Source organism: Thamnophis elegans, chromosome 4, assembly GCF_009769535.1.
Source record: "Thamnophis elegans isolate rThaEle1 chromosome 4, rThaEle1.pri, whole genome shotgun sequence".
In the NCBI taxonomy this organism is placed as follows: Eukaryota; Metazoa; Chordata; class Lepidosauria; order Squamata; family Colubridae; genus Thamnophis; species Thamnophis elegans.
Genome location: NC_045544.1, coordinates 57716315 through 57736397, shown reverse-complemented (window position 1 = coordinate 57736397; position 20083 = coordinate 57716315). Strand labels below are relative to the sequence as shown.

The following is a 20083-nucleotide window of genomic DNA, read 5'->3' as shown; positions in this document are numbered from 1 at the left end:
CACGCTTGGAGTAAGGGCCCCCTAATCCCACTGGAATTTATCCTCTATCCTTCCACCAATGCAAAACCTAACAAATCACAGCTAAAGCTTCGAGGATGACTCCACCATCTACTACACGCCAAAAGCAGCCCCCCATTGCCGACACGCTGCAATCGCTACGATTGTTTCCGCCGCTGATCCCGGCAGCACAAAAACGCGAGTCCGCCTCCAGCTGCATCTCCATCCGGGTAACTGTGGAGGGGAGGTTCGGATAATTCCCTCCCAGGCCCTGGAGTTCCTCCGAATATGGGGCCGCTTGCCCCAGAAGCAGATACGCCGGGTCCCCTTTTGGGAGTTGCCGCTACACGAACGCTTCAGGCTTCGGGGAGCCATGATCTCAACACGAGCCCGACTGAAGACGAGCGGCGACGATTCGCAATCAAAGGTCGCTTGCTGCCAGCGGCTAAATTACAAACACGTGAAAAAGGGGGCAGTTCTGGGGACGCGAGGTCGCCGAATTGAAGGGGTCTTCCTGAGTTTTTGAAACCCAGCTCTTAACCTCTAGAACGGGCGGAAATTAGGCGAAGTCGTACTGAAGTATCCTCAAGGAGCAGTTTTTGCACAGCGAGCGTCCTGCTTCTTCGTTACCACACGTGTTTGAAGGATTCAACAACCTCATCTCACACGGAACCTGATTTCTTTTCATTAAAATCAGTTTCAGTAAGAAGCCGATATTTAGGTAGCTCAGACGTCCTGCTCCCGTCACCAGGACACCATAGGTGCTTTTCAAGAGATTAACTAGACAGTCCAGTTGCTTCTTGAAAAAGCACCTTTGAGACATAGGATGTCTATGGTTTTATTAGTGCAAGGTTCATCTTAACGGGATGAAGAAGGAAAACTTTGATTTTGTGTGTATGCACACATGTGTGATGAAACTGAAACCTTTTCAGTTTTGATTGATATAGGTGGATTTAATAGTTGAGCTATTTTAGGAGGATCCCTGAACCTAGAGAACTCCGAGTATTTTATATTTGAATTTTGGAAATCTCCAAAATCAGGAGATTATGAAAGTTGAGGGAAAGGTATCCAGCTCAGTTTACCTTTTATTCTTAAGAAATAGTTGGAGAAGATGTGAATAGGTGAATAATTTGGAATGTTTTATATCATTAAATCATGGCTCTTGATTAGAGTTGCATTATGTTTGCAATATTAATGAGACCATTTTTATCCATGAAAAAGAGTGCATCTAATTTAATTGGGCATTGATTTATTCTTATGTATGAATATTATTTGAACCCGTGGCACTTAATTGAATTCCGAAAAACAAACTTTCTGTTTCGAGAAGCTCAGAATTAGATAAATCTGTGTTAGCTTAATTGACCAAAATAAACAATAATTAGGTACACAGGATAAAAAAAGAGAGAGAAGTAAAATTAAAAATAAAAACCTGATCTCCTTCATTTTGGAAGATAAAACATCTTTGAAGCATAGATGTTTTTTGTAGCAGTTTTATTTTCTGTGTAACCATTTTATGAACATGCAAATACTGGTAGGGTTTTTTACACTTTGGATGTAGGCCCAGTAGAAAGTTGGGCGGATTTTCCCCTTGGATGACTGTCTTTAATCACAAATAGACTGTTGATTCTGCAGTAGTACATTTTCATGGGTGAACTTAGTGAAATCAGTGTATACCTCTTTTCTAAAGACATGCTGCTTTCATAAAACAAGAAAGATCTTAAATAATGTATAACATTAGTTATTCTGATATAAAGACACCCAAAATGCAGTCTGGGCTGTTCAATGGCACAGTCTTATCAGCTGAAAATGAAGATGGTGTTTCCTTCAGAGAAAGAAACTAGTGGTAGTAACTTACAGGAAAGTGTAGTAATGGCACCAGAAACACTTTAATGTGTTACATTATTATTTAACTGTACTTCTTACTAATCTTCCTGAGAAAAGTTATTTTGTTTATTGATAAATGTAGAAAGTCACACTCATTCCAAATTCACACTTTGCACTTAGAATTTGTACCATAATCTCCCAAACAATCTGGAGATTTAAAATGGCACATAGTGCTAATTAACAGAATAGCAGGAAACCCTATAACATTTCAGACAAATGGTTGTCCAATCTCTTTTAAAAACTTCCAGTGTTGAAACATCCACAACTTCTGGAAGCAAGTTGGTCCCCTGTCAGGCAATTTCTCCTTAATTCTAAATTGCTTCTCTCCTTGATTAGTTTTCATCCATTGCTTCTTTCCCTGCCTTCCGGCGCTTTGGAGAATAGCTTGATTCCATCTTCTTTGTGGCAATCCCTTAGATATTGGAACACTGCTATCATGTCACCTTTAATCCTCTTTTCTTTCTACTAGACATACTCAATTCCAGCAATCGTTCTTTATATATTTAGCCTCCAGTCCCTAATTTTCTTTGTTGCTCTTCTCTGCACTCTTTCTACAGTCTTAACATCCTTTTTACATCTTTGGGACCAAAACCGGATGTAGTATTTCAAGTGCAATCTTACCATTACCACTTCACGTGATCTTGACTCTATCCCTCTGTTCCATTCCTCTGTTAATGCAGCTTATGACTGCATTGGTTTTTTAGGCAGCTGTAACATATTGCTGGCTCATATTTCAGTGATTCTTCACTAGGACTCCAAGATTACTCTCGCAACTACTACTATTGAGCTAGGTACATCTATACTATACCTATGCAACAGTGGTGGGTTGCAGGTGGTAGGCCCCAGTACAGATGTACCGGAGCCTTCCCAGAGCACTGGATACCATTCCGGTACAGTGTTCCGGAGGGCCCGCCCGCCCGAATTCCTTACCTGTCTTTTAAGTCTTCAACACTTCCACGCATGCGCGTGGCGCGTACATCGCCTACGTGATGCTTCACAGAGCCGGTAAGATGCATGCATGTGTGCTGCACGCGTCCATGTGGATGTTGCCGGGCCCATTCCAACCGTACCGGAACCCACAAATGCTATGCAACTATGCATTTGATTTTTTTGTCTAAATATAGACCGTTACTTCTTTCACCATTGAATTACATTTTATTAAATAGCACCCAATGTTCAAGTCTGTCAAGCTCCTTCTGTATCTTAAGCCTATCTTCTGGAATGTTGGTTATTCATAACACTTGGAATAACAATTCCAATTGTTATATCTTTTTGTTCTGTTGTTTTTAACCTGTATAATAAATAAGCTTATCATGTGCATATTTTGGCAATTGTGACATTTTGATACTTTTCTCTCTATTCAGCACTAAAAGGCTTTTGTTTCAAATAGAGATGTATGGATCTCCTTTTTTCATGATAGAAATGGAACTGATAATTTAATCTTTCCTTCCTTTCTATCTTTGGCAGGTGGGCTTTTTCTTGCTTCCGTCGCTACTTCAGGAATGCTAGCAGGTTTTGGTGTAACACTTGCTGTGACAAAAAAAAAAAGTCCCAATTGGTTCAATAAGGTTAGTTTATTTGAAGTTCTTGTGCAGTTCTGATATTTCAAAAGTGTGTCATAATGGAATACTAGTGATGCAATATAGATATATTATGCAATATGATATATGATAAGATATATACAGTATGAGTTACTGTAGGTAGGTGCCTGCTAAGAGAACTGCTTTATTGAGGGGGTGGCGGGGAGGAATACACAAAGAAAATATGGGTAAAAAATGAAAGCTAAAATAGGGTTGTCTAAAGTTACAGTCGCCTAAACATTGAACTAGGAAGCATTTTGTTGAACTCTGTTTTATGGGTGGAATACAGGTCTTTGTATTCCACCCATACAAATAGATAAATAGAACAGTGATTGGTATTTGTTATTATCAGCTGGAGTTCAAATATCATTCCAGAACTCCAGTCCTAATATCGACAGTGCCATGTGCTCTGGAACTTCCAATTCACCAAGCTCTGCTTATAGCAATCAGGTTTGCCACTAAAAAAGATGGTTTCAGATTCAGATAATGAGGATACAATGAAATTATACTAAATCATGAATTCCAAACCAAAACAGAAATTCTGCCTTTTCTTACCACCCTATTACAAGCCTATCATGACTATTACCACCAATGGTCCTGTAGGTATGATCCTTCTTAAAAAAATATAAAGAAATAAAAACTTTAAGCAAAACATTGTTTTTACTTGGATATATTTTCCTTAATTGTAACTCTGTCCAGTTTTGGTCACCATGATTCAAAAAAGAACCCTGATGGCGAATCAATGGTATGCATGCCAGAAATGGCACACAGAGCCATCTCTCCAGGCACGCAAGCCATTGTCTGTTGCTCTTCCAGGTTCCGGTGTGCCAGTCAGCTGGTCTTCATGTGTGCAGGACTGCCGGAAACTGGAAGAGCAGCTTCCCAATGTGCATGTGCAGGCCGGGCAGCTGCTCTTCCGGTTTCCAGCACGCACATGTGCACCAGCCAGTTGGTCTTCCGGTTTCTGATACATATATGCATGCAAAGACTAGCTGGCTGGTGCACATGCGCATGCTGGAAACCTGAAGATCAGTGCTGAAAAGGTTCACCCATACTGCCCTAGAAAGAGTGCAGAGAAGAGCAACAAAGTTGATAAGGAGTCTAGAAGTTAAATCATAATGGATAACTGAGGGAACTAGGTATGTTTAAGGAAGAGAAGGCTCAGAGGAAACGTAATAGCACTCTTCCAATACTTGAAGGGCTGTCACAGGGAAGCAGGTGGTGATTTATTTTCCATAGCATTTGTGGGCAGGAAAAAAAAGGAATCTGTGAAAACTTGTCAGAGGCGATCTAACCTGGAATTTCCTGACAATAAGAATGGTTAATCAATGGAACAGCTTGCTCTCAGTTCTCAGGGTGCTCCATCCCTAGAAGTCTTGAAGAAAAGATTAGGCAACCCTTTCTCCAGGATGGTTTAAGGACTTCTGCTTTTGGCAGGAGTGGACATATGTTGGAAGTCTTTTCCTCTATTAAATGATCCAAGCTAGTTTTAACTGAAAGATGGCTTATCCACTTCATCCTTTAACAAATTGCCTAGCTACTTCTTGATATTGAGCACTTCTGCTATTTAAACTCCTCAATTCCTCAAAATGCCTGAAGATTATAGATAATGCTGATCCACCTTGCAAAACAAAAAATGAGAAAGGAATAATTAACCTTCCCCAAACTTTATAATCTTGGAGAAAGAAAGATTCCTCTCTCCCATTTAAAAAAAGAATAGCTTACACATAGCTCCATACTCTTATTTCATTCTGTGGTCTTTTGTCTAATTGTGTGCCAAAAGAGTCCATGTAATGCTATAGGATGGGGATAAAGCGCTGCAAAACTGCCAAGTTACTTTCCCCCTTGAAAGACCTGTTAGGGCAGGTGTAAGTAGGTGAGGCATGAATTCTTGAAAATGGGGAGGCAAATTGCCTAGAACACTACAGAATTATATCTTGAAACAACTAATTTTAGGGTGGTTTTAAATATAAGATAGGTGACTCAAAAGTAATTCACTTTAAGACTCAAACCAGACTTAAAGAGATCCAGTGTAATGAACTAGTATAAAGTCTTTGTTATGCAAGTATTTATAACAATCCTTTGTTTAATAAAAATGGTAGATGCAGGTATTTATAACAATCCTTTGTTTAATAAAAATGGTAGAAGGCATGAAAAACATGATGGGTCATGTTGCTTCTTCAACTAATTTTTATTTCTGTTAATTGATTAAATTTCTGTCTGAATACCAGTGGACTTTTATTATTTAGGAGGAGAAATAAGAATAATAACTACAGAATCTTAAGCAGTAATAAAGTGTACTTTCTAATCTTCAAAGTAGTTATCTTAGACTCGAGATATGAAATAGTAGCCTAGAAGAGCAACATAAGAGATTAAAGTTAGATTTTTCCCATAATATTTAAACCCGTGACTTACCATCACTGAGCAAAACAAGCTTTCAAAGTAATGTTACTAAATTATACATATTTGGGGGGGAAAGGTCAAGTATTCTGCTAGGACTAATGGTGATGTTTTTATATGAAGAACAAAAATCAACAGTTGATTAAAAAGCCCTACAGGCAAGCAATAACAAACATGTGATCAAAGTGCTCTTAAAATAGAGGTTCCTCCTTTTATCAATGAGATCTTTTCTGTACCACTAGGGAAAAGTCCAAAATGTTATTCTCCAGCCATTTTTTTCAACACTTGTTTTAAAGTTCTAAATAGCTTTTGTGTACATCATATGACAGTATTTTACTATGAATGACAGAGTTATTTGGGCATTTTATCCCCTCAAGGAGTTCTCTCATGAGCAGACATTCCTGAGCTAATAAGCCAGGCCAGCAGTTTTCCATTATCATTCTTCTGAGGCATTCATTTTTGCAGAAATTCCCATACTGTATTTCATTTTAACTCTCTCTTTTCATGATAAAAAATTGAAAAATTCCTTTGATGTATTATCTCCACATTTATCCTATACATAACAAAATCAATTGTTGCATTTTTTTTTTAAAGAGAGGAGCCGGCCATCTATGAAAACATTCAACAAATAATAAAATAAACATTTAAAATAGCAATATCAGACACAGTAACCTAATTTGGTAATTTGTGTTACTTTGACCACTTCTCCAAATTGTACCTCTAAAGTAGTTTTGGAGATTGACTCTCTTCAATAACTCTCTTTAAGTTACTTAAAAGTCTGGTATAAAATTATCTAGCTGCTGAAAAAACTGCTGAGAATAAAAACATTCATGAATCATACATTTATGAATGGTGACCCATTTTTATCTGCCTTTAAAATATATAGTTTATTAAGGGTCCTGTAAAAGAAATGTTTAGCTTACATGTTGATAATCTCAAAGGTACTATTTCAAAAGACAAGTGGGCTTTGTTTTTCTTTGAAGATGTTTTGCTTCTCATCTAAGCTTAATTAATTATTAATTATTTATTAATCGTGAGAACCGATGAAACTTCTTGGATGAGAAGTGAAACGTCTTCAAGGAAAAACAAATACATTCCAGATGTCTTTTGAAAAAGGCAATCACCTTTGAGACAACCACGACCTGGATGACTGAGAATCTCCATAAACACTTACATGGTGATATGCTTTAATTGCCATGTGTGTTTTAACAGATCTTTAAAGGAAGATACTTTAGAGGAAGGAATAAATATGTTTCCCTCCTGTAACCATACTTTTTAGTGCTATTAGTATTTGGAGAAATTAAGAGCTTTTACACAATCATAGGAGAAAATTAATATCATCATATAATTTCTTCATTGCTTTTATTTATGTATGTACACAAGTAACATGTTTTCCTTCACTTAAAATATATATTATTCTAGGGTGTAATTGCCACGGCAACTTTGCCAGAAAGTGGCTCTTCCCTTGCTTTACGGGCCCTTGGATGGGGTTCACTCTATGCCTGGAGTGGAGTTGCATTGATCAGCTTTGCTATCTGGAAGGCTTTGGGTGTTCACAATGTAAGTATCTCTCATTAATGTTGCATGCTTTGGTGCTTTAGAAATGCCATAAATTCAGTAAGCATTTCTGTATGTATGGGGATGAGCCATTAGGATACACTTTCTGTCCAATATTACATTTCTTTAATTCTTCTCTGGTTCTCTGAAAAGTGGGAAACAGCATAATGTGTCCACTTCTGTTATCTTGAGCAATACTTTTTTCCACATTTTTCAAATGTTGGAGTAGTAGCAAAAAGCTGCAGCAAGACAAAGAGAGATTAAAAACAACCCACAGTAGATTTCTTCTAGCTCCATTATCAATGATTATTAGTCAAGTTGCAGAGGGATGTTTTTCCTTGAATAGACTTTGAAATTATCACGGATTGGTTTATCTACTTAAGTAATAATGTTGATTTTCTATAAGATCATATTAAACAACATTGTCTACATTACAGGGTATTGGTTTAAAGTTTCTTTAAACTATCAGGAAGGTAAGTAGGGAATTGTAGGACAGATAATTATTTTTTAAATCTCAAAAAACCACAGTGGCATGCTCCTCCTGTATTTTTTAATTCAAATAAATTTGTACATTTACTTTTTAAAAAGGGCACATCCAAATAAAATTTGACAGAATGATAGAATAATATCACCTAGAAATGCCCTTACTAAATGGGAATGTGAGAGTGTGTAAGTGAAATTATAAAATAATTGCAAAGGTGAAGTTGCTGCAAAAAATAGAGAAAAATCAGATAGGATTCATGAACAGAAAAAAGGATTATCCTCATATTCTGGGTATGTCATTTTTATGCACATATGGATTTTCCCCACTGTCAAATCATAGCCATAATTTGTGCACAACTCTGATTAAGGGTGAAGAGCCTGTGGTGCTTTAGATGTTGCTGAACTGCAAATCCCAGCATATCTTCACCAAAGATTAAAATGGATGGAGATTCTGGAAAGTGTGGTTGAAGAGCACCTGGAAGATTGCACTGCCTTTAACGCTGCACATGGCTATGTTACTAGTACAGTATGTGTTTATTTGTCCTGTGAATCTAAAAAAATAATAAGAGTGAGATGTTTGCATGCAAGGTTTTACACCTAACACAGATTGTGGTAATTAGCTACAGGTGCTGCTTTGGGAGTAAATGTTGTTTGCCCCAAATGGTTAGGGAAACTAACAGAGTCAATTGCACACAAGAAATATCATACAAAAGACATAGGCAGTGCTCCCTTAAGGAATTAAGAGCCAATTAACAGATTACATCATCATAGATTAGCTATTTAGAAGAATCTTGATATGAGAAAAAAATGTCAATTAAAAAAAAGTGTTGCCATACTTACTTTTTTTAGTCAGGTCTGAAAAGAAAAAGAAGCATTTTCACAACCAAGAGCTTTAGGGAGGTTGGAAAGTCACTTTTTATTTCATAGATAGAATTTGGATCTGTTAAATTGATGTATTGTTCTCTGAGATAGTAAACATTATGGAAGTAATAATGCTCTGGGGAAGTGGTAAGCTTTGTTGCTCAGGGCCATCAGTATATTTCTAAAAAAAACAGCTGATCCTTTAGCTGGTCTGATGAAAACACAATTTGATTGTCTTGACATACAGTTTTCATTCTCCAAAGCCTTAGAAAAAGGTTCTAACTGCCTCAGAGGGATCTTCATTGCTGCTGAATTGAAATGTAAAAATTCACTGGAGCTGATCAGTATTTCTTCCAGCAGAAATTGGAGCTTGGTGCCCCACATTCTTTGTATCTGCAGTTCATTCTGTTTGTTCTTTGATTTGGAGAAAGATTGGAGGGTCACTGTATCAGGTGTATAAGAGCTGCTTGCTTTTCTGCTAAGTTGAAAAGATGATGTGGCATAGGTGAAGCTTTATTGGGACAAGGAGGAGAACATGGGAGGCAGGCTGATGAAGGAACTCTACCAGTAGAAACCTGGACTCTGCAGGATCAGAGGTGGGTTGCTCCTGTTTGGCCGAACCGGTAGTGGTATTTTTACCTGGGTCACAGAACTGGCAGTGGCCCAGACTGGCCACGCCCCCAAACCAGTTCTTGGTCTCTTCTGCCATTGCCAGCATGTTTCCGCGCATGCACAGAACAATTTTTAGTCAACTGCATTTGCGTAAGCAATGTGCGACCGGCGTGCATGCACAGAGAACCGGTATCAACCGATTCAGGAACCCACCCTTGTGCAGGACAATGACATTCCAGTCCAAAATCACCTTCCCAAGACTTTCAGTCATCTCAGATATCAAATGGGGAATTTGAAGTAGGCTTGCAGAGATGTGATGCCATCCAAGAATGGTACAAAGGCTGCATGTGAAGATCACCTCAGCTTGGATTCACACAGTGCCTAAGGTTTTACTTTGTCTTTATTTAGCTTCTTGTGTGAACCCAGAAACTGTGGTTTAATCATGAATGACAAACATTTAGCATATATGAGTTAAGTCTTACCATCTAGTATGGATCTTCTCGTGTAGGAAATAGAGAGTAAACAAGAAGCTCCAAGAAAATTTATTTTTGAGTTGTAAACTATTCTAAAATGATCAAGGAAAATAACTTCAGCATAGAGATCTCATACGCTTCTTCCCAGCTAAACCTGAAGAGGTGTCTTACAAGGAGCAATACTTTGTAAAATATAAGAAAGGGTAATTTGGTGTTCTTTAAATTGACCATCTGTCGGGTGGAGGTAGGATTATGAAAAAAATAATTTGGATACCAGTAGACATTTAACAATCCTATTCAGTTGCTACATTATGAGTCATGATGATTACAACAGCTGTTTAAACCAAAAGGTAATGAGAGAGAAAATTGGAATGGTCCCCAGCCCAACCTCTAAAGACATTAGTCATCAACATTGTTGGCACAAATGTTAGAATGGAAAGAATAACTGTAGGTGTTCCGATTGCCTCAGATAGCCTAGGACCTTCAGAGACAGAGCATAGTGACATCCATTATCATTAGGTAGCCTTTCATAAAATAAGTCTTGCTAGGAAAATTAAGACTTATTAAAATGAAAAATAAAAACAGAATGATGCAATAATTTATCTTGGATGGAGTTGAAGATTCCTTGGAAAATCCTTTGTAGCACTACAGCTACACCTGCTGGCAAGAGAGGAGATAGGACAATCTTCACAGTTTTTTTCCCTTTTAGATTTAGATTTTGCTGCATTGTTTTTTTTTACCATCTCATACAAGTGTACAAAATGGAAAAATTGTTGCATTTTCAATATTCAGAACCTTAATAAATCAGGGCATGTGCTAGATACAAAACTTTAAAAACTGTGTACTTTACACTAAATTGTTTGGGGGGTAGATGCTGAAACAATGGGAAGTCACAGATCTATTTAACCAATTTTCTGTTTCAAATGAATGAAAACGTCCTAGAGAAAAGTTGCTATAGGTTAAAAATAAACCTGGACCAGGATTATGATGTAAACCTGTAAAACTATTTTAAACTATTTAGAACTATTGTCTGTGCCAGATTGAGTTCACAGTCTGGACTGACCATGTACTCAGTTTTGCTACCCAGTATTGTGATGTGAGCTGTGGACTGCTTTTCCTCATCTTTGCTTGTGCAGCTGTTTAATCCTTTTGAGATTAGATCTGGTCATAGCCATATCCATGTGAGTTGCTTTTTCATTGAACACAGTGCCTCCCTAGAAGATGTCTCAGACATCTTCTGATGACCTCCTTTTACCGGTCCACAATAGAAAGCATCCTCACTCATTGCATTATGGTGAGGTATGCTGGCTTGGCAACTGCAGATAGAAAGACACTACAGAGGGTGATGAGCACAGCACAAAACATCATGGGCTGCCCCTGATGCCACTAGATGAGATCACTAGGGCTCGCTGTCTTAGAAGAGTGAGGAAAATCCTCAGGGACGACTCACACCCTGCTCAGCACTTCTTTTTTCTCCTACCACCGGGTAGGAGATATAGAAGCATAGACAGTTGCAGAAACAGGCTGAAGAACAGTTTTTATCCGTGGGCTGCCAGACTCCTGAATGAAAAATAACCCTACAACAACATAGTACGATAGACTTGCGGGGACGACGTAACATGCAATAAGTTCACATGGTGCAATAGGACTGGGTGTTTGTTTAGCAGGATTCTTTGTCTTTCACTATGAGTTGTACTATGTGGTGGTGGTGCACAAAGGGAGGCTCAGCCAATCTCATTGTACACATGTTGTACTCTGACAATAAAGGTTTGAATTTGAATCTTAGACAGTTAAGAATGCCATCTCTGTTCATTTTTTGGCAAGAAGAGGTTGAGATCATGCAATTCCTTTACTGTGTATATGGACTAATTCAATTTATGACAAAATGTTGATTTTTCCTTAGAGTTCTTAACTTCTGTGGTGTAAATCTGCCTATCTTTAATTATCTATTAATGAGAGGTAGACAATGGTATTGTTAGCTAAGGAACATCTGATTCAAAGTAGCTGAGAACTTTCTCGGCTGATAAATGGTTGAAAGTTGAGGACTACCTATATGTTGTATTGTATGGCAAGGGTACAGATTGTGATACATAGGAATAGATGGCACTGAGATACCTTCATTATTTAGCCTTACATTAAGAAGCCAACAAGTAAGTACATTGTCTTACTATAGCTAATTTGTTTTCTCAGATTTAAAGCATCATCATAATACTCTGACATGTACATTGAGCTGATAAAATGTATATAATTTCATGAAGTTGAAATTAGGTTATGAGATGCTCAAACTCTCGTGGCCTATCTGTCTTAGTTCCTTCTCCTATAGATTTATGTTTGATTTGAAATTTATATTGGTTTGAGAAGTAGAAAATAAAAGCTATGAGTACATTACCGCTTTTTTACTTATTTTCTGCTATTACCGCTATTCTATTTATTTTCTGTTTCCCTGAAAATAAGACCTCCCCAGATAATAAGGCCAGTCAGGCTTTTGAACACATGCGCTAAAATAGGCCTTCTCCTGAAAACAAGCCCTCCTGAAAATATTTAAACGCATGCGCAGCCGGTCCTCACCATTTCCTCTGGTTGCTTGCCATGCAAACAACACAAGATGAGGAGGTGAGGCTGGAGGAGGGGAGGGGGAAGAGAGAGCATGCTCCATGCACATGCCCTTACCTAACAGTTGGTTCCGCAACCCTAGCCACAACGCCCCTTCTGTCATGCCGGCGCAAAAAGAGTGGCAGGCCCAGTGACGCACAACACAGCAGCAGTGCTGAGGAGACCATGCTCCCCTCTTCCTGCACCTCAAAATAATAAGACCTACCTGAAAATAAGACCAAGCACTTATTTTGGGGGTCAAAAGAAAATAAGACCCTGTCTTTTTTGGGGAAACACGGTCCCCTAGAAAAGCATAGCATGGTTTTTTGTAAAGGACAAGGGCATATGTCAAGATTTGCCAAGCTTCTGTATTGTTAAGATCAGAATATCCACCAAAATATCCAAAGTATCCACCAAATCCAAAGTGTAAAACTGTTGTGCATTTCCTGACTTAGCCTTCGTCTCTCCAGAAATGTTTGTACTATTTAAAACAGGGTCAGTTTGTTTGCAAATTTACTGTGTACTAAATTGTACAAAAGTTTTTATGTCTTAAGTCAGCAAAGTTTTTTTTTTCCTTTTTCTGAATAGCTAGTCTAATTGCAAGGATTTTCACAAATATATTACTTTAAAGGAACATACGTAATCGTTATAATCTTTGTGCCAGTTTTAATTTAATTGCCATACAATGATAATAGCTACATTATACCAACAGAAGAACCACTTGATAGAAATGTGTAATGGTTTTCCAGCAGTTACAGCAGAGTTGTCATAATTTATTTTTAGCCAGAGGAAATAAGCAATGTATCTTTGTATTTAATTAAAGCTGCAGTTGTAATGCTTGCCAGCTTTAGGAACATTTCTGTATTTGCCTCACCTAGCTAATGTTTTTGTTAAAGAAAAAAAGGAAGAAACAAAAAGCTTTCATAATTTGTAGTGGTCTATGGCAATTAGAAAGCAACATAAAATAAGTAATGAAGACTCTTTTCATCATGATAGCCTTCATAAATCTGTTTTGTAATCCCTTCACAAAGCAGATACTATCATTTATTTTATAGAAAGGATGAGTCATAAAATATTTATGAACTTTAAAAAAAATGTATAATGAGGACTACACATATACAGATGGTGGGTCCAAACCAGACTGGGAGGGATTCCGTGACCTTATAATATAACGTCTTTGTGACAAAATTCATAACATCTTTGTTTTGTATACATACATTAACCTTTAGAACTGCTATGAGTAGGAAGGCTTTGACTACTTCCACTGTGTCTAATTAAAAGGGAAATTTTGTTTAACCTTATTTCTTATATTTACAGCCTCCCCTATTTGGTAACCCTGAGTATCTTCCCCATGATTTAAGAATAAAAACATTTTAACAAAATGAAAGCAAATTCAAAAAGCTTTCAAAAGTCAAGAAACTGCAGCAGGTTTTAAGTATTCCAAATAGAATAAAATAGAATTCTTTATTGGCCAAGTGTGATTGGACATACACAAGGAATTTGTCTCCGGTTTCATAAGATCTCAGTGTACATACAAGTAACAAGTGATAAATCATGATCCCAATCAACATACAATCATCATAAATCATAAGCTAAAACACTCAGTGATAGTCATAAGATACAAAATAGAAGCAATCAACATACAAGACCGAGTGGCTGTTGTGTTTCCCTCCCAACAATTTGGCTAATGTTCCATCTATCAGGCTGGGGGGTCAAATTTTATACCCCTCAGATAGGGTTCGTAACTTAGGAGTCCTCCTGGATCCACAGCTGACTCTCGACCATCATCTGTCAGCTGTGACCAGGGGGGCATTTGCCCAGGTTCGCCTGGTCCGCCAGTTACGACCCTACCTGAATCAGGAGGCTCTCACAACAGTCACTCGAGCCCTTGTGATCTCTAGGCTGGAATACTGCAATGTGCTCTACATGGGGCTGCCCCTGAAGTGCATCCGGCGACTGCAGTTAGTTCAGAATGCGGCCGCGCGGGTGATAGTGGGCGCACCTCGGTTCGCCCACATAACACCCATCCTCCGCGAGCTGCACTGGCTACCTGTTGATCTCCGGGTGCGCTTCAGGGTGCTGTTGACCATCTTTAAAGCCCTTCATGGTAGTGGATCTGAGTACTTGAGAGACCGCCTTCTGCCGATTACCTCCCTCCGACCGATAAGATCGCACAGACTGGGCCTCCTCCGAATTCCATCCGCCAGTCAATGTCGACTGGCGACTACACGGAGGAGAGCCTTTTCTGTTGCAGCTCCGACCCTGTGGAATGATCTCCCCGTCGAGATACGCACCCTCACCACCGTCCAGGCCTTCCGCGCAGCCCTCAAGACCTGGCTATCCCAACAGGCCTGGGGATAAGCCTCTAATTTGCCCCACCCGAGTGTTGAATGTTGAATGCAAGTTGTGTTTTTTATTACTTTATTTTGCTCACATATTGTTTATTTTGAATTGCACCCCCTCCCTAATGATTGTAAGCCGCCCTGAGTCCCCTCAGGGAAAAGGGCGGCCTATAAATCCTAATAAAATACTAAAAATACTAAATACTAAATACAAACAACAAAGCTGATAATCATAAGATGCTAAAGGAATAGGTAATAGGAAAGATGAGAAAGATAATAGTACTAATACAGCCTTACCACATCGTTTGATATACTAAAACAGTATTGTGGGAATTATGGTCTCCATGCAGCTTTGATGTCATCAGTGACCTAGGCAGGAGAAAAACATGCTGTAGTCAGAAGTTCTGATCGTGGCACATCATCCTGTTCGGAAACCAACATATGAGTTTGTGTCCCAAAGTTTTCTAGATACAATTCAAGACAAGACTGTCGCTTTTAATGTATCAAGTATCAGATGATTAGGACCTCCTTTACCTAATCTTTTACATAAATCTTTTTAAATGGTGTGAGGGCATATTCTTGGTTGTATCCCCCTGCCTGCAAGCAGAGTTTCAGCAGCGAAGACACATCCTCAGTAATTCTCTCATTCTTACCTACCTAGCTCTTTTTCTTTCTAGCAGTTAACCAGTTTCATAAGCTTGATCATTTTTCCTTTGGGGTTTGACATCCATCAGTTTATCTTAAATAGCTAACCTCAAAAGGAGGTAATTGGCTAATTAATTCCATTTTAATTAGCATCTGATTTTGCCTGTGTAATTTAAAAAAGTTGTCACCTGCTCCAAACCCTAGAGATAGAATGTAACTATCCAAAACTAATATGGTCTATGCAGAATTTTGTAAAGGGAGAGCAACTCCTTAGCATTTCAAGAATCTCTTTTTCACTTTTTTCCACCCCATTCAGACTAGTATGAACAGGTGCCCAGTCTCTGTAATAGCAGAGTTTACATTCTCCTCACCTGCTTTGTTTCACTTATCTACTTTTAAAAGGCAGGATGGAATTAAGAAAAAAACACTTTAGGGTGCTTTTATATTTGTCTGCTGATGAATGACTGGTGGGTTAAAATGGGAAAAATAATTATTTATCTTTTATAGTAAAAAGGTTGACAGTTTGAAGAGGCCCAGTTGTTCTGAGTGTATGTCTTTCCCAAGGAGATGAAGTAGGATCCTTCCTTCCCTCCCTCCCTCTCAAAGTGAAGAGAGTTGTCTTCAACATTACTGAGATGACAAGACAAATGTTGTGTAGGGTTCAAATAATTCATATCAGCCTAAACTAAAGAGTAATGATGGAATTCACATTTTTGGTGTTTCATCAGAATGTAATAAAATTAATGCTCACTTCTTAATAGGGTTTTAGGGAGAGATAATTTTTACTTTCCAGCATTAATTACTAATTGTTTCCCTGTTTCTTTATACTTATATCCTGTCTTCTATTATGCAATTTCAAATAGAATCCATGAAGTTTCCAGCCACTGTTTTGTTCATTGACATGGATTCAATTCCTTAACTTCAACAAGGGCTGTTAAATCTACACTATTAGACCTTACTTATTCTTTTCCTTTGAAGAAAGTCTGTGAGCTTGAAATTGGATTATGGTGATGATTTCATATATTTATATGTCCCTTCCTATACAAAAGTACTCACACCCACGCATGGTTAAAAAAAAAAAAAAAAAAAAAAACTAAAATACTGTAGTCACAAAAAATCTTTCATCCCATATTGCTATGGAGAAAGCCTCGCTGAAGAGAGAGATGTTCAACAGGCATCCAAACCATCTAATGAGAAGCATCTCGCAAATCTGAGGAAGGACCAGTGCCAAGGTTAGGTACCACCATAGAGGAAAGCAACATACAATTGCTTACCCTGTGGTTCAGATAACATGCAGTAAGACCTTCCCCTGGCCCCAAGTTGTTCAGTGTCTTCTAGGCCAGGGGTCTCCAACCTTGGCAACTTTAAGTCTTGTGGATTTCAACTCAGCAAAGCTGACTAAGGAATTCTGGGGGTTGAAGTGCACAAGTCTTAAAGTTGCCAAGGTTGGAGACCCCTGTTCTAGGCCATAAGCAGAAGCTTAAACCCAACTTTCGAGTTAATTAACAGCCAATGCAGTTGCTTCAAATGAAGTGTAGCTTGTATAAGTTTTCAGTCATTAACCCATCACAGTCTGCACAGTTGGAACGATTGCCCCATTCAATGTGCTTTATAATCTAAGGGTGAGTTTCCAATGTATAGATAATAACTAGACTATCTCTGAAAGGATACAGTTGGTATATCGGTCAAAGTTGGTAATTGGTAGTCCTAATCAGAAATCAGTAGATCTATAATTTTGACGATAGTGCAGGAACAACACTTAAAATACTAAGTTTGTATTTATTTGTAACTAAGAGTTTTTTTCTTATTTTCTCTGTTGCATAAATTTTAAATCTCTTTCATGGTTTATCTTGGCTAAGATGTAACAAAATACATGTTTATTATAAATGATATTAACCAGATTTCTTTATAGCCAGAGGTTTAAACCCACTACCAAAGGTGATAATTTTTACAAGAAGAATTTACAAACTTGCTTGTCTTTCATTTGGTTTGTTTCAAACAGGAATACATTATATCCTAGTTACACCAAATAACCAAGCCATTGTTTTGTTCCTGTTGGTTGATGAATAAAGAAAAACTTGTTTTTCTGTGTGTGTGCATGTTTACTCAAAATAGAAGGATAAAAGGAGAATACTATCAATGCCGTGAATTTATGGTGTGATGTTGCGGTTTTACATTTATTTTTTATCTTTTTTTTTAGATGAATGAATTTCGGAACAAAATGCAGTCATTATTTCCATCAGTTCGAAAAACTGCAGTAAATTCTGATGAATGGGAGGATATTTGGAAATCTAAGTGAACGTCATATGGAGAAATTTGTACTAAGCCTTACAGAACTACAGAGGAATTAAAATATTCCTATTCAAAATGGCATGCAGTTAGTATTATCAACACATGCTCCCTTAATTTTCCAGGCAAAAGTAAATTTTGCTCTTAGTAGTTTTCACTTTAGTGGTGATAAGTGCAGAAAAAGATTAAAAGGAGCACGCACCTTGGTTTGAAAAAGCATGCTCAATATGTGGTTATAAAACAAAGACATTAACCCTAAGGAAGAGATGACTTGTTGACCAAGTTAATGGGCAAGAGTATCCATATGCTGGTCCTTCCACCACAGTGATTCATAGTGGTTTTTAAAAGATGGTATAAGTCGCTAAAACAGACCGAACAATACTTGTGAAAAATTATACAAATAAAGTGATGGTCATTAAATCTTACTCTTTGTTCACTGGATTAGCATGAGCCTTCAAGAACCAGGACTATAAATATTCACAGTGCAAAGAGAAACACAACATATGGTGGGTCTATGTGGCAGTACATTTCTGACACTAGTTACACTCCAAAGAAAGAAATTACTGGGCCTTTGCAGATCTCAGATTTGTTCTCCAAACCCTGATGTAATTCAAAGAGAACAAAAGTTTGCTCTTCTGACCAAACAGTCTCTTGGATTGCAGTAACATCCCAATCCGAAACAAACAGTCCTGAGCATTGGAGAGTTGTCCTAAAAGCGAGTGTGGAAATGGAGAAAAGGAACCAACTTATTTTTTTCAGATTTTGGTGTACCAAACAACCCTGAATTAGTATTATTTGGGAATAGCCATGACTAGTTAGAAATGAATTGGTAATTCAATTGAATTTGGTGATATTCTTGGCTGTATGAGAACCAACCTTACAAGAGAGTTTAGTAGTTGAAGAACAGAGTTGAGTCATTTCAATGCATTAATATGATGATGAAACTGAAGAGATCTTTAGATGTATCAGATACTGGGATATCTTTTGAACCAGAGGATTGACAGACTGCTTGAATATATTTATAAAATTGTAAAACAGCATTTGGACTTGGATTTGGATTTATTACATTTATATGCCGCCCTTTTCCCCGAAGGGGACTCAGGGCGGCTCACAATTCAATCAGGGAGGGGGTACAGACAGGGGGAAAAAAGACGAGACATAACAATACAAAATTTAAAAACACACAACAACCATACCATTCGAGAAGGGGGGCAAAAACTCTTTAGCCCCAGGCCTGTCGGAACAGCCAGGTTTTAAGGGCTTTGCGGAAGGCCTGGAGGGTGGTGAGGGTTCGAATCTCCACGGGGAGCTCGTTCCAGAGGGTCGGAGCAGCCACAGAGAAGGCTCCTCCAGGTAGTCGCCAGTTGGCATTGGCCGGCGGATGGAATTCGGAGGAGGCCTAATCTGTGGGATCTGATCGGTCTATTGGAGGTAATTGGCAGCAGGCGGTCTCAAGTACCCAGGTCCAATACCATGAAGGGCTTTATAAGTGACGACTAGCGCCTTGAAGCGTATCCGAAGACCAATAGGCAGCTAGTGCAGCTCGTGGAGGATAGGTGTTACGTGGGTGAACTGAGGTGCACCCACGATCGCTCGCGCGGCTGCATTCTGGACAAGCTGAAGTCTCCGAATGCTCTTCAAACGTGTAGAGCACGTTGCAGTAGTCCAGTCTAGAGGTCACAAGGGCACGAGTGACTGTTGTGAGGGCCTCCCTGTTCAGGTAGGGATGCAACTGGTGCACCAGGCGAACCTGGGCAAATGCCCCCCTGGTCACAGCCGACAAGTGGTGTTTGAAAGTCAGCTGTGAGTCCAGGAGGACTCCCAAATTGCTAACCCTGTCTGAGGGGCGTACTGTTTGACCCCCAGCCTGAGAGATGGAAAACTTGGCCAATTAGTGGGAGGGAAACACACCAGCTACTCGGTCTTATCCGGATTGAGTGCAAGCTTGTTATCCCCTATCCAGACCCTAACAGCCTCAAGGCACTGGCACATCACGTCAACCGCTTCACTGAGTTGGCACGGGGCAGACAGATACAACTGTGTATCATCCGCATACTGATGGTATTTTATCCTGTGCCGTCGAATGATCTCACCCAGCGGCTTCATGTAAATATTAAACAGGAGGGGGGACAGGACCGAACCCTGCGGCACCCCATAATTCAGGGGCCTAGGGGTCGATCTCTGCCTTCCGACCAACACCGACTGCGACCTGTCCGAGAGGTAAGAGGAGAACCACCGTAGGACAGTGCCTCCAACCCCCACCTCCCGCAGTCATCGCAGAAGGATACCATGGTCGATGGTATCGAAGGCCGCTGAGAGGTCAAGGAGCACTAGGACGGAGGCATGACCTCCATCCCTGGCTCTCCAG

General features: G+C 39.0%; 1 protein-coding gene across 1 annotated transcript; it reads left to right on the top strand.

Moving 5' to 3' along the window:
• The first annotated feature begins 219 nt into the window (after positions 1-219).
• TMEM242 (transmembrane protein 242) lies at positions 220-18140 on the top strand. Its single transcript, XM_032216234.1, has 4 exons — positions 220-424; positions 3349-3449; positions 7284-7421; positions 17627-18140. The coding sequence occupies exons 1-4, from the start codon at positions 286-288 to the stop codon at positions 17723-17725; spliced, it is 477 nt and encodes a 158-aa protein (XP_032072125.1). The 5' UTR covers positions 220-285; the 3' UTR covers positions 17726-18140.
• The last annotated feature ends 1943 nt before the right edge of the window (positions 18141-20083 follow it).